This window comes from Suricata suricatta, chromosome 12 (assembly GCF_006229205.1).
Source record: "Suricata suricatta isolate VVHF042 chromosome 12, meerkat_22Aug2017_6uvM2_HiC, whole genome shotgun sequence".
Classification (NCBI taxonomy): domain Eukaryota; kingdom Metazoa; phylum Chordata; class Mammalia; order Carnivora; family Herpestidae; genus Suricata; species Suricata suricatta.
The window spans coordinates 21,373,603-21,388,175 of NC_043711.1; the positions used below are offsets into that span (position 1 = coordinate 21,373,603).

Genomic DNA, 14,573 nt, shown 5'->3' on the forward strand with positions numbered 1-14,573 from the left:
GGGCGCTCCGAGCGGCCCCGGCGGCCGGGCTGGCGTCTCCGCGGCGTCCCTCCGTTAGAGGAGGGGACCAAGCCAATTCTCCTTTGCAGCAAAAAATTACATGTATATATTATTAAGATAATATATACATCTGATCTTATTTTTTACAAAAAAGTTTATTTTGGTCCATTTTTGAAAAAGAAGGAGCGTGGGGGGCGAGCGGTTTTTACAAATTATTCTTATTTTCTGCTATCTGTCCCCGTCCCTCCCCACCCCCTGCTGAAGCCACAATAAGGGCAGGGACCGCGGCTCCTACCTATCGGTAACCCCCTTACCCGTTCCTCCCCCCGCCCCGACGCCTAGCACCGTGCCCTGCACACAGTAGGCGCTCAATAAATGTTCGTGGATGATGATGATGATGATGATGAAAAACATGCACCATCAACGGCAGCAGCAAGCGGACCACGCGAACGGTGAGCAGCCAGAGCCTGGGCACCCGCTGCCAAATCTAATCCTTGTCATGGTCCTCCTCTTCCCACCCCCTCTTCCTTCCCACCCCCTCCCGTCTCTGATGCGCTGGGTGGGTTGAGGGGGCTGGAGAGGATGCTTCTAGCTCGGTGTCATCTACATAGAAAGGGGAGATGCGTGACAGTCACTCCGTTCTCCCCTTCAGGCCTTGAATGTCAGAGTTAATTCTGCATTTGTGGGGTGGGGGCGGCCGTGGAGTCCTTGGAGTACTGTGCCGCCGGAGGGGCGGCGAGCCGAGGTGATTCGGGTTCAGTGTCCTCGGGCTCAACTTTCCTCCAACGCTCGCGAGCGAGGGAAGGGGGATGGCTGTTAGTCCTCAGCCCGAGCCCCCTTTTCAGCCTCTTCTCGCCATCCTCCTTCCCCGCCCCCTGGTCTCCAGTGGCATCCGGAAAATTCTAGGATTGCCCGGTTTCCCTCTTTGCGATGGTGGGTGAAGCACACCCCGCCCCAGGAGAGGAAGGCCGGTTCGCGGAACCCTGGCCAGTGGGGTCGGATTGAGCGTATTCCCCGCTCCCAGCGTCTCCGAGCGCACGTCGGTAACCTAGCAATGCCCGGGGAGCAGCTGCCGCTGTGGGGCTCCCCTCCCCAGCCCGGCCTGGGCACCACGTGCAACCAGCCACCACGCCGGCCCGGCTGGGTCAACGGAGGCCGGAACTGCTTCTGGTCAGCCCTCCTGCCTCCACCTTGGAGGCCAGGGCGCCCCCCACACCCTCAGTGGGCTCACAGCCTTCCCTGGACCCTGTGAGCGATTTTCATGGGAAGGCACTGAACAACTCCTCCCCAGCTCCGGACTGTCTGCTCCCCCCTCACCCGGCCCCCTTCTCAGGCTGCTGGGCAGGCAGACCTGTGCTTGCCTGGACTCTCTCTTGTTCTTTGCTTAGCAAGGAATTGGGTTTGCAAACGCCAGTCTCTCTACCTTGCCACTACTCTCACTTGGACTTCTGTCTCAGTAAGGAGGTTGTGACGAGGTAGGCAAGTGCTGGAGAGACCTGCCAGGGTAGGGGTCTGACCCCAAGTCAGAGGGGACCTTGCACATGGAGCCCTCTGAGGGTTCTGCCTGTACCTGGGTGCCTCCCCACGGAGATGATTTCCTGCTTGGGCCTTGACGGCCCCCAGCACAATCCAGTCGGTCTTCCCTAGGTGTAGGGGTGCAAGCTGCCTGCCTTGACTGGTTCTCTGGCTGCTGGCTTGGCTGCTGCGGCTGCAATTTAAAATGCAAAAAAGGCCTAAAGATGTTTTCTGTTTTCGGAAGCCTGTGGAGGAAATGAGTCCGAAGCATCATGAATTTTCATTTGCAGGAAGTGTCAGTGCATAATCTAGATATTTGTTATGGGGCTTTTGGTATTGCCCTGGTGCCAGCGTAGGATTTTTTTTTCCTGTGCCGAAAAAAATTCATTTGTGGCTGTGGAAAGATGTTGGAGTAACACCCTGAAAATGATTAAGACTATTGAGTTATTGGCACTGCTTTTTTTTTTTTTGGTGGTGATGGCAGTTATTTTGGATAAAAGCTGTTGTACCTATCTGTTAACTCATTAGAGATACATGGGTTTTAAAAGTCAGAAAAGGTGGAATAAATGTGGGATGACTTCAGCTTAAGCACAGCACGAGCGGAGGCCTTGTGAAGACCCGGAGAGAGGCCCTCACCCCGTTACAGCATTGGGTCCTGTGCCTTCGACACTCCGCACGGAGCGTGAGGACTTCTCTCCCTGCTTCTGAAAAATAGGACACGAGTTTCAAAATGGAAACATGGAAACGACGCCCCTCCTCTGTTATTGATGGGAGACAGCCTTTGCTTTTTTCTCATACTGAATTCTCACTGTTTTTGTTTGTTTGTTTCTTAATTTTTCTTTTTCTCCTTCTTTCCAGAGGCAAACTATGCAAGAGGCACCAGACTCCCTCTTTCTGGTGAAGGACCAACTTCTCAGCCGAATAGCTCCAAGCAAACCGTCCTGTCTTGGCAAGCTGCTATCGATGCTGCTAGACAGGCCAAGGCTGCCCAAACTATGAGCACCTCCGCACCCCCACCTGTAGGATCTCTCTCCCAAAGAAAACGTCAGCAATACGCCAAGAGCAAAAAACAGGGTAACTCGTCCAACAGCCGACCTGCCCGGGCCCTTTTCTGTTTATCACTCAATAACCCCATCCGAAGAGCCTGCATTAGTATAGTGGAATGGAAGTATCCTTTTTTTGGGGGAAGTCTTTCCCATTTTCTCTTTTACCATCTGTTCTTCGAAAGGATTTGCTTTCTGAAATGGCACTTACAAAGTCGTAGCAGTCTGGAATGGAAGCAACAGAAAAGCTGTATGGAAAGGGTTTCATTGTGTATACCTTCCTGTCTCCTCGGGGTGCAGAAGGGCTGCTCTCTGGGGATATTTAGCAGTGTGTGTGTGTGTGTGTGTGTGTGTGTGTTGGCGGGGGGGGGTGATGGAGGGAGGGAGTGACAGCCTAAAACTTCAAAGTGTTCATTAAATATGAAATGGACCTTTGGTCATTTGATGTGAGAAGGTTAATTTAAACCCACTGTTGTTTGGGGGGGGCAGTGATATACATTGAATCTACTGCAAATAAGTTATGCTGATTTAAAACAGAAAGACTGTAGGAGACTCTGCTAGAAAGAAATACGTTTTGGACCTTTAGGGGCACCTTCTCATTCTGATGTTTGGAATTTGTTTCCGCAGCTCCAGCTAAGGCTATGGTTGCTTCTAGCTCTGACATCTGGTGATGCGTACTGTTCAGGTGGCTACAAATATGAACACTTGCTTCCCAGGGAGGGAGCAGTGTGCTCCTCAATGCTATGACTTCCTGGAATTTCCTTTTGACGTGTTCCAAAAAAGCATGTGAAACGTGAGCACGAGGGAGCATTCGCAGGGAGAGGCTGGCGATGCCTCTTCTGCCCGAGCCCTCGTGAGTTAGAGAGCAGTCTGTCAGTGGCGGAATTTGCAGTTGCTGCCTTTGTAAAACATTCTGTCTGTGTCCTTGGACTGGAGTTACATTTCTGGGTGTCTCCTTTGTATTTTTAAAACTGAACTCCAAATGCCCCAGGATGGTTGTTCCGTCCCAGGAAAACCAGGGTGCTTGGCCTGCTTTCCCCCTCCCCCAAACCTGAAGGCCAGTCCCCAATTCCTGCCACTCTTCAGAAAAGGTTGACTGAAGCCTCCTTTCTGAGCAAATGGCTTTCTAATTAGTCAGATGATTCATTGGTCTGGGTAAAACAAAGCATTTCCTTTTCCCAGAAGTGTATTTGGGGCTGACAGGAGCCTCAGAGCAGCTCCTGACCATAGGAAAGAGTGTGAATGTAGGGCTGCCCGGAGCGGAAGGGCTAGGAAGGGAGGGTGTTGGCCAGTAGCTGGAAGGTGGAGCTGAAACCCCCTTAGAGTCTGAGGACCTAGCTAGGCAGCGATTTGCATGCCTTCTGTCTTAGCTGGCTATTTTCTGTGCTCACGGATGCAAGTTAAAACTAGGTAACTTTGTTTAGAAAGGTTTTGCAGAGGGCAGCCAAATCCAAGGGTAGGATTTGAGGGGTTTTCATGTGTTTTTCCTTTTTAGAACAGATGTCTCTTCTCTAGAGGGAGTCATGGTGTCTCACGTAGCTGGGGTTGTGTGGATGTGTTTTCTCTTTCTTTCCTGGTCTGAGAACGAGCACCAGTGTCAGCTGGGAGGCAGCTAGGTGGATAGGGTATGCCTCAGTGGCATCGCTGGGGTCAGAGGCATGCTTACACTTAGCCAGAAAGATCTCCTCCTCCCAAGGTTGGCTTGACATGACTCTGAGGGAGCAGAGACCTCTCTGGGGTCATTAATTTCTCACGTGGAGTCAAGTGGGAGGCCTGACGCTGTTTCTCTTCATGCACAGTAATTTGTATATAGAGATTTGTGTGTTTGGAGTGAATTCCTGGATCATGCTGCTGGTTCCCGTTCCCGCACTGCCAGACACATGTGTACAGGAACTAGGGATGTGGCTGCCAACGCAGGGAGAGCCTGCCTGCAAATGGGACAGTCTGTAGAACAGATCTTTAAACAACGTATGATCTGTTTGTCTTTCCAAGTGACGGTTTCCTTCTAGTTCAGGGAGCAGGTGATAGAAATCTTCCTAAAGCCAGTAATGCCAGGCCCAGTCAGCACAGGGAGGCTGACAGCTTCATTTGTTTTTACACCCAGACAAGGCAAGTTGTCCTGCATCTTAAGGGAACGAGGAGAGTTTGCCTTATCAGGAGGAATTTTTAGGAGCAGATCAATCTATTTCTCCATTGCTCTGTTCTGCTTGGCTTGTAAGAGTCTCGAGGCGGTGAGATAGTATCCACCAACACCTGGAAACTGAAACCTGACCACCGTAAAGAAAAAGAATTATGTCTGGTCTTCCTGAACTGCATTGGTACCTCTCAGATTGCCTGGTCCATCATTTAGGTGTTGGGAACTAAAAAGGAAGGGCAGGGCATGGGGGGCAGAGAGGCCATTGGTGTGTTTCTATGTAGAATAACAGTGGGGCAGTTGGCTTTTAAAATTTCAGTAGGAACTACAAAAAAGAAAAAATAAAAAGGAGATTCTGAAGTCTTTTTAAGGGGAACTATCTTAAAAGTTGGGTCCCTAGATAAGAGATTTTGTAATCCTAGATGAGTTGGAAGAGTAAATATGAATGAAAGCTAATTGGTTTTAAAAATAAACCCGTCAAAATTAGTAAGAGAATAATGTCGCATGCATGGCCTTATTTCAGAGAGTGTCAAAGCTCCTCAGAGGGCTGAGTTCTCGTGAGACTCAGGGTGTCCCCAGAGAGGAAAGGTGCCTTTGTTTCCCCAGCAGTTTTGGATTTTCCAGAAGGATATCGGGATGAATGGAGAAGGGTCTTTTCATATCCTCAAAGCTTGAATACTTCAAGGTGTTTAGTTAAACCAGTGGCTTTGCCTTTTGTGGGTGAGGTTATGGGAGAAGCACTATTACAAAATCAAGCCCCTCAAGTCACAGATTATGTTGGTGTTCAGAAACCTTGCATTCGGAAAGGCTGAAAACCAAAAGAAGATAAACAGTCATTTTGGCAGAAGTCAAACCTTGCATTGCCAGTTTTGACAATGTCTCTTAATAACACCAGAATGTTTAAGCAAGTGTCTGTTGAAAGTTGATTTCAAAGTGACTCTTCCAGACAGACCCCCGAGATTGAGAATTGTTCAGTTGTACTTTGCAAGTGTCTGGTGCTGATTTCTTATGGCTTTTATTTAATTTGTTTATAAATTGAATGCAGTAACGGCTCATTATAAGCTGAGCTCCAGTCCAGCTGTAATCTGAAACAGTGATAGGCATTGATTAGTAAAGGAAGCAGAGGGGAGCTGGAGCCTGGCTTGCTGGTCACAGTGTCTGAGGTATTGGAACATGTCACGAGGTAGTCACAGGTAGAATGCAGAAAGTCCTGGTGACTTGGCCTGCCCTACTCCAGACAGGAGATTGACCCAGCCAAGAATAGCCCCCAAGGAAATGGCTTTCACACATGGAAGCAAAAATTTGTGGGAGAGATTTGTCTCATGAAGACTTCTCTTTGTGTCTACAACAGCTGGGAACTCAGTGTTCTAAGGACTTTGTCACTTTTAAAACTTTAAGAAGCAGAAACATGGTTCAGAGGCTGCCCTAATTGGATGTATGTTTAGGTTTCAATATAAAATGCACGGCGAAGAATGGGCGTAACGTGATCCTTGCAGGAGAAGGAAAGGACATGGAAAAGTCATTCGATAGGAAGATTTGCCAGACGACCGTGGATGATTACGTCTATTGGGGACCTAGTGGGTCTCGACAGCTCTTTGAGAGAAGGGATTTGTGGGTATAATTTTCATTTCAAAAGCAATTCAAGAGTGGTATGATCGGGAATGTGATGGGAGAGATGGGTTTGTGTTTGCATAAGACGTATATACCTTAACAAAAATTTTCAGACCATTTGACATATTTATATTATTGGCTATTTTTGCCAATTGTGTGGCCTTAGCTATTTACATCCCATTCCCTGAAGATGATTCTAATTCAACAAATCATAACTTGGTAAGTGTCCTTAGAGTTCCTGCTTGTCTTGATGTGTGGTTATCAGTTGCCTCTCGACTTGAACTGGCAGCTGGCTTTCTGGGTGGCTGAAGTTTACAGCTATGCATGTGACATTTCCTGGAGTTTTGCAACAGGGGTTTGGTTTGTTTGTTTTTCTCTCTGACCTGTATTCTCAAATTTGTATTGAATAAAAGTGTTTAAAGTCCTGAATCTTCTATAAAGAGATATGGAACTTTTTTAATGGAAGATTCCGGTTTATAGCATAATTTAAAATAACTTTTCTCTCCACATAGAATTTTGCTGTCTACCATTATTTTCATGATAATAAGAGCTACTTTTTTTTTTTTAAATCAAATGTTTTTGGGGAGTGGTGGGTGGGTATTGTGTTTGGTCAATTTTTCCGGTAAGTAGAGAATTAGTGTACCTTTGCACGTGAACTATTCATTTTTAGAGCAGCAGAATACAAGGAAACGAATAGATCTATGTGGAACCTGATTTGGAGAATACGGTGTAGTATTTTACTAGGAACAGCCTATGAAATGCCCCAAGATAAAATGATTCTATGCTTAAATAAATCGGGATACTTCCACATACTTTATTGCCCTCTTAAAGATTTATAGAGCACATTAGCTCAGTAAGAGCTCCAGGAAGGTCTGTAGTTAAAAAACCAGTTTCATTTTGTTTAACTCAGCTAGTTCCTAAAAGTAATTGGTCATGGATTCTTCAGTTTTTTTTGGGCAGAACACATCACCGAACCAGTGTTTCGTGGAACTTCCTTTGGGAAAGGATGATATACTTTAAAAAAAAAAAAAAAGAAAGAAAAAGGAAAAAAAAAAGAGCCCTAAAGAACACCAGAGTTGGGACTAGGAGCACGTTTGTCCCACTGAACTGGCAACTAGCTGTGTTTTGGGGCCTTTCCCCAAATCCTCTCTGCATGGCCATTCACCCCTTGTCAAGGGGGTTGGATGAAAAAATCACTGGGATCATGTTTACCTTTGATGTTCTGTTATCTTTTCTTGATTCAGAAGGCTCGTCAGGACTTTTCTCCAGCTCCAGCATCTTCCTGGGCGGAGGCCGTGTAGGAAGGCAGGTGGCGCAGGGGCCAGCGCTGGGTAACAGGGAGCTTACTCTTGTTTTGCGTTCTCCTCTTTTCAGCTAGATTCATGCGTTTCTGGTTTCTCACGTGGAAGCTGTATCTTCGTAGGGCTGGCTGTTTGTAACTGAGTGTTGTAAAGGCAGCACTAGTGTGGGGAGGGCTCTGCTGGGTTCTGAAGATCCTGAAATTATGCTCTTGTGATTTTAGCCTTAATGGTTTATATACAGGATTTCATGTCACACTTAAGATGTTGTGGCATATGTCAGATAGTAACATGATGTCTGTTCACGGTCAGGCTTTTAGAATCTGATTTCTAGAGAATGCAATAAACTTGCAGCTACTGCTCTTGAAAATGTAATTCGACGGGGTTGGATGCATGTATACACACCTCCATTAGTGTGTATTTATACTATGGTGATTTGTGTGCTTTGGGATATTTTAAACAGCTCCTGATTTGGTTGTAGACATGTGACATTAGATGATCATTTTCAAGGAAAAGCAGAAGTGGCAAAAAGCCCCCATCAATGGGGATGGATCGTCATAGTCTAGGCCACAGATGGTGTCAGCCTTGTTACCAAATTTAACAACGTGGATGGTGACCCAGTTTGTTGCTTTTTGTAGCTCAAGAGAACATGATTAAACAAACTTAGAAAATAAATACCTTTCAGAAAGGCAGATTAATTCAGATCAATGGAATAATTAATGTAGCTGTGTGTGTAAGCCAATTAATATTCTGATTTTTCCCAGGGAAATTCAGGGCACTGATATCTGCTGTCAGACCAGTTGGATTTCTCAGCTAACGAGTAAGGGAATAAAATAAAAGAAATGGGCAAATCTCTCTTCTTCTCCCTTGCAATTCCTCCCTAGCAGATCCTTTCTTGACAGTTATTAAACAGTGGTGTTTTTAGGGGTGGGGAGGGGGGAGAGGCAGTGTATTGGGTTTGGCAGGCCTTTCTAAAAACCAACATGTATTCCTTTGACCTCTTTCTGTTCTGAAACTCAGAGCATTTGAGTTTCTGTCTTGTTTCACTTGGATGGTCACATGGCCAGATGAGTTTATTCTCTGCTTGACTCTTTAAATATTTCCTTTCCCACTGTAAGCAGGGAAGATCTTGGTGGACTTCCCCCTGACTCTTTGCAAGGTCCCATGCCATGTCAGTGCTCTTGCCAGAGAGCTGGTTTTTTTTTTTTTTTAAATACATTTGACCCAATTTGTACCAAAGTGATTGCTCTATTTTTGGGATCAGTTTGGAGGCAGCCGAACGAAGCTTGTTTTTCATCTGTAGTAAATACCTTTCAGTTAACATGAGTGGCAAAGCAAAGGGCAGAGACCGCTATGGGTTGCAAAACTGCACGTGTCAGGGAGCTGGTGGTTTGCTTTGCTTCGTAGCTCTGTGGGAAATGTGTATGTTGCATTCAGAGCCAGCTTGGTGCAAGCCGCTTCTGCCCGTTCCAGGTCATTTGTAGTGATGTGGCCAGTGGCCATCCCCACTGGTCTGAGACGTGTCTCGTCTGTGTTGCATGCAACTTAGCCAGCTTTGGAGCTCTGGAAACTACCTTGGGGGCAGCAAGTTTTCCCAGGGTTAGATTTTTTTTTTTTTTAATATAAACAATCTCAAGTTTCTATGCAGCTTTCCTTTGTGGACTTGTAGGGACTGGTGGAGGCTGAAGCCATGGAAACCGTACAACTGAGTTCCCACAGTGAGACTCTTCTTGGCTCAGTGGGTAGCGCTAACTCCTCGCTTCCGCTTATTGAAAGTATATATCACTTGTTTAATTTCTTTTTAGCCTGGGGTGGGGGTGCGGATGGGAGAGCTCTGCTTCACGGGGTGTCAGAGCGAGGCTGCTCACAGTATTGTACTCAAATGTGTTGAGGGATGCTTTCTCTTGCTTCCCAAACTTCAGTTTTTCTGTCTGTGCAGTGGACTCCCGGTACTACCCGGCCCTGGCCGTGCCCAGCTGTCTGTAGTGCTGAGCTGTCCCAAACTAGATCCGTCCCAAATGGGGGTGCTCCTCTGCCAGTTCAGACCTTCCCTCATGTCTGCTAATGATGCCACTCATGGATGGCATGGCCTCTGGCCCAGGTCTTTCTATCCCTTTATCAGGCTCAGCGGTGGATAATGGGTGTTCAGTAAGTTGCTTGTTCAATTCAACATGCAGTTTGACCAAGCCTTTGGCCCCTTTCCCGCTCCCTTTCTCATCTTGTGGTTGAGGCCCCTTTGTTTTTCTTTAGACAGTTAACATTTTGCCTCCACAGAACCCAACTCCTCCACCACTCCTCCCCCTCCACACCCCGGTTGCAATGGCCAGGTCCCCCTGGGCCGTCTGGGCTTTTTGAGTTCCTCCTTCATAGCCGCCCCTCATTTGTTCACCTAGGCACTGCTCTTGTGAGCTTGCCCGCCTCCTGGGCTTTTCTCCATCTGCAGTGCCTCTCTCCTCCAGCCTGCTCCCCTCTTTTTTTTTTTTTTAATTTTTGAGAGAAAGAGAGAGAGAGCAAGCAGGAGAGGGACAGAGGGAGAAGGAGATACAGAATCTGAAGTAGGCTCCAGGCTCTGAGCTGTCAGCACAGAGCCTGACATGGGGCTCAAACTCATGAACTGTGAGCTCATGACCTGAGCCAAAGTCAGATGCTTAACAGACTGAGCCATCCAGGTGCCCTCCCCCCCCAACCCCTTCTTCACATGTCACCGTCCTTGTAGCTTTTCAGGAATAATCTCAAACTACTCCCTTCCATGAAGGCTTTTCTGACCCTGATCTGAAGTAACACTTTTTTTTTAATAAAAAAATTTTTTAAATGTTTATTTATTTATTTGAGAGAAAGAGACAGAATGTGAGTGGGAGAGGGGCAGAGAGAGAGGGAGACACAGAATTGTAAGCGTGCTCCAGGTTCTGAGCTGTCAGAGACGTAACTGACTGAGCCCCCCAGGTGCCCATGAACCTGTCTGGTGGAATCTTGTATATAAAATACCCTATATTTTAGTTCTTTATATTCACATCTTATTTCTATCCTATCAAGCATCTTCAGAAGACAATTCATAGGGGGTTTAGCTCAGTGGTAGGGCATTGGACTGCAGAATCCAATTCATAATGAATCATTCTAGAGTCCCCCACAGTGCCTGGCCCAGTGCTACAAAGTAGGTGTTCAGTAAACATGTGTTGTTGATGTGATTGCCAGGAGCAGCACCTCCCTATTCTTTCCTCTGAGCCTTATTTATGATTTCCTTGTGTGGCAGGTCCCTCAGTGGACTCCTTGGAGGTCCTTGGCTGGGAGTGGGTGGGAAGTTATCAGTGCATATTCCTGAAAAGGTTAGGGTCCTGTGACTCTGCTTCTTGAGCACCTCCAGCTAAAGGAGCCCTGGGAGCTGGGCTTCAGAGCTGAGCTATCCAGCACATTTTGTGCTCACGGTAGTGGAGTGGTGGGTCTCGGAGCAGCAGTGCTGGCTGTGGACTCTTGGCACTGGGCCATTGTGAGATGCCTTACAATGGCCAGGAAGGTTGTGGGACAGTGTACTTTGATCGCATTCTCTCTTCCATGGCTGAGATCCCAAGGCACGGTGCTTCCTGGGCTTAAAAAAGCTAGCGCATTGGATCTGTGTGGTCCTATAGTTTGGCATCTCACAGATTTTGCACATAGTGAGAATTTCCCAAACACATTTTTGTAATTTGGTTCATTGGGCTTAGCCTATAAGGTGGGTTTTAGTTCAGTATGTTATCCGCACCGTGTCTTTGCTCCGCTTTCTGTCTGAACTGTGTGCTCTTATCTCTGCAGGACTAGATTCTGTCTGTTCTGGGACAGCTCACGTGCTGCCTCCTCAGCTCAGCCTCCTTGGAGCCTCCTTCACTCCTGCCTCCCTTCCCGCCTGTTGGAGTGTAACTGCTTGCTTTCTCTCTGCTCTCCCATAAGCACGGTGGACCCTCCTCTTTACAGACATTAGCTCCTTTCCACCTCATTTTATAACTGCTATGGGGAGTGGTTTGTGTGTTTTGGTTCTGCACATGCGCTCTGGGGCCTGATGGCCTGGTCCTTTGGCTGATGAGCTGAGTTACTTTGGATGAAATCAGCGTATGGGTTCCTAGAGATGGAGGCTGGAGTCTGGTCAGTCTCTATAGCACTGTGAACTTAACCCTGTGCCTGGCGCACAGTAGGGACATCAGGAAACGTATGTGGAATGAGTGAATAAATACAAGGGCTTCATAGTAAGTCCTTATGGATCGGTAGTTAATTTTCAACAATTGGCTAATGATTAATGTTTGCCTAACAGGCTGACTTTGGTTGTCCAGTGTTAATGAGAATCCCAGGAAACACCTGTCAGAGTTTGCCTTTAATTTCAGGATGGTGTGTTTCTTGGCAGTTTAACTCTATATATCTGAGGCAGGAGAGAAGAAAGACAAACAAGCACTTGTTGATACTTTTTGAATCCCTAAGTCGTAAGCTGGCTTCGGTGTTCAGTGTTGTGTGTGCACTGAGTGTGTGCCCTTGAGTGGACATGTGAGCGTCATAGTTCACGGAGAGAGGGGTGGGGGCGAAAGTGGCAAAATGATCAGAGGAGGTAGACTTGTGTAGTGACCCTTCACCCAGTGCTGGTTTCCTAATCATAAAATGTGAACCAGTTTGTGTGCTGCACAAACCATCACGTCTTTTCTAGTCTTCCCTCATTCTGACAAAGAACACATTACCAGGCTCTGTTTTCTACTGAACGGACTTGGATTGGGTATTGACAGGTTTTCAGAGACCAAGTTCAGCTCTTAAAGAGTTCAGGCTGGCTACTATTCAAGCTTCTTAAGAAGAATTTCAGAAGGGTCCTCAGTCATTTGGTTCATTTGTTAAAAAAGCAAATCTCATTGTTTTGTAGTCCTACCTTGAGCACTGTCATTTCCTTGCTCAGACCCTTTAAAAATGAGCTTGACTTAGAGAGCAGATATTTGGAAATATTGATGTATTAGCCAGCACTTGTTGGATTATGGGTTGTGGAGACACAACTCAAAGTGGCTTAGTTAGAAAAAAAAAGTGTGTGTGTATAATTTATTAACTTAGCTAACTAAAAAGTCCAAGGGGTAGAAGTCTTATCAGAGGCAGCTGGAAAAGGGGGTATTAAAGAGGGTATTGGGGCACCGGGGTGGCTCAGTTGGTTTAGCATCTGACTCTTGACTTGATCTTACGGTCATGAGATCAATACCTGTACTGGGCTCTGCACTGAGTGCAGAGCCTGCTTGGGATTCTCTCTCTCCTTCTCTCTCTGCCCCTCCCCTGCACATGCTCTCTCTTTTTCTCTTTCTCAAAATAAATAAATATAAAAAAGAGGATGTCAGGATGCCACCCTGCACCCAGCCCTCTGGTGTCTGTGGCAGAGGCTGGCTCGCCTGCAGTGGGTCTGCCTCACACAGAAGTGTGCATCCCTCTTAGCCCATCCGGCGGGGGGAGGGGGGGGCCTATGGGGAGATGCATTCTTTCCTTAACCTCAGCTCAAGTTTGGTATTTTAAAAATGATTATGTGAGAAACAAGAGACCCCTGTGGCAGATTTGTGGATAGTTTCTTTTTTTAACCTTCTCCATCAGTATTTAATTTTTAACTGTCTGCCAAATGTGAGAAGTTCCAGAATCAGAGGGGACAGTTTGCCCAGCAGTAGAGATACTTATGTCTCATTAGATATTGGTGGTGGTGATGGGGGCTCCAGGATAGACCCCTAGCAGCTCCTCCCCTAAGTCCCTAAAGAAATTATGGATGTTCTGGAATTCTAGTGGTTGAGCTACAGGTAAGGACCTCATGGGGCATAACTGATGCTCTGATGATGTGCCAAGGGGAGGGCCATTGGTGGGTGTTCTTGTCCTGGGGGTGGGACATTGGCAGGTAATCCAGGAAGAGATGGTAGTGTCCCTGCTTCTTCCTCCTACTGTGCTCAGACACCTGGCTAATGTGTCAACAGCACAGGCTATGTCCCCCAAGTCCTGTTCTGCCCATGCGGTCAAAGCAAGGAAAGTGGCAGAAGGTGTCTTCCCTTTTTAATTTAAGTGGGATTGAAGTTCTTGCAGCCATGGTTCTTGTAGACGGTAAGGCTGCTTGGCTGGTGGGGAGGAGGACACAGTGAGCAAAGTTGAAGATGGGGCTGAAGGAGGAAGTGCCTGAGGTGATTCGTCCTGTGTGGGGGGGGGTGAGGGGAGGGGCAGAGATGTGGGTGGATGGGTGGATGGATGGATGTTTTTGACACGCACCTTGAAGGGTGAAGCCTTCTGGTGATTTTCGCTGAGCAGGGCCCCAGACATTGCCCAGCGCTGGGGAAAATGACTTTCTTCTCCTGAGCCTCCAAGCAATTCTTTCTGCCAATTTTTTATCCACCTCCTTATTGGTAATTCTAGAAATCAGAGGACATCTGTTGAAATTATTGAATGAGTGACCTTGAGGGGCAGGCTGGAGGTAAATGGGAGGCTGACCTGGGGGAGGGAAGGCAGGCTGCAGGCTGCTCAGGGAAAACGTGGAAGACAGGTGGACCCAGCCTGGGAAGGAGGGATGCGGCAGCCCGGGGCCTCCGAGGGCCTCACCTTTCCCTGCCTCCTTTTTTTTCTGTGTCTGTGGGGCAGTCTAGCACAACGTGCTCATGGATAATTTTGTAGAGCTGGACTTTGTAGACTTATTTATAAGTCAGAGAGTTGAGGCACCATTATTCAACAGATATTTTATTTGAGATTTGCTTTGTGAGGCAGACCAGGCTCTCCTGTCCTTGACTTATAGCCCATGGTGCTCTGGCTCACTGTGCCCAGGGAAACCCACAACCTGGGGTCAGAGAACAACCCTCTTTGTTTTCCACAAAACGATGATTCTTACAATAGATCATTGTTCAACATGTGCACGAATGTATTCTTCTAGACAATGAAAACAATATAAAGTGACAGTCTCTTTTTACCTGTCCAGCTCCTTCTAATCAGTCCTCGGTTTGGTGTGACCCTTTCAGAATTGTT

The 14,573-nt window shown here is 47.1% G+C and overlaps 1 protein-coding gene across 1 annotated transcript in view; it reads left to right on the top strand.

Annotated features, from left to right (window-relative positions):
* Positions 1-12: 12 nt before the first annotated feature.
* Positions 13-14,573, top strand: part of CACNA1D (calcium voltage-gated channel subunit alpha1 D) — a 294,562-nt gene continuing 280,001 nt past the window's right edge. The window contains exons 1-3 of the mRNA XM_029917880.1: positions 13-452; positions 2,374-2,683; positions 6,417-6,522. Coding sequence (XP_029773740.1) covers positions 386-452; positions 2,374-2,683; positions 6,417-6,522 — 483 coding nt within the window. The 5' untranslated portion in view covers positions 13-385. The remainder of the gene's footprint in view (positions 453-2,373; positions 2,684-6,416; positions 6,523-14,573) is intronic.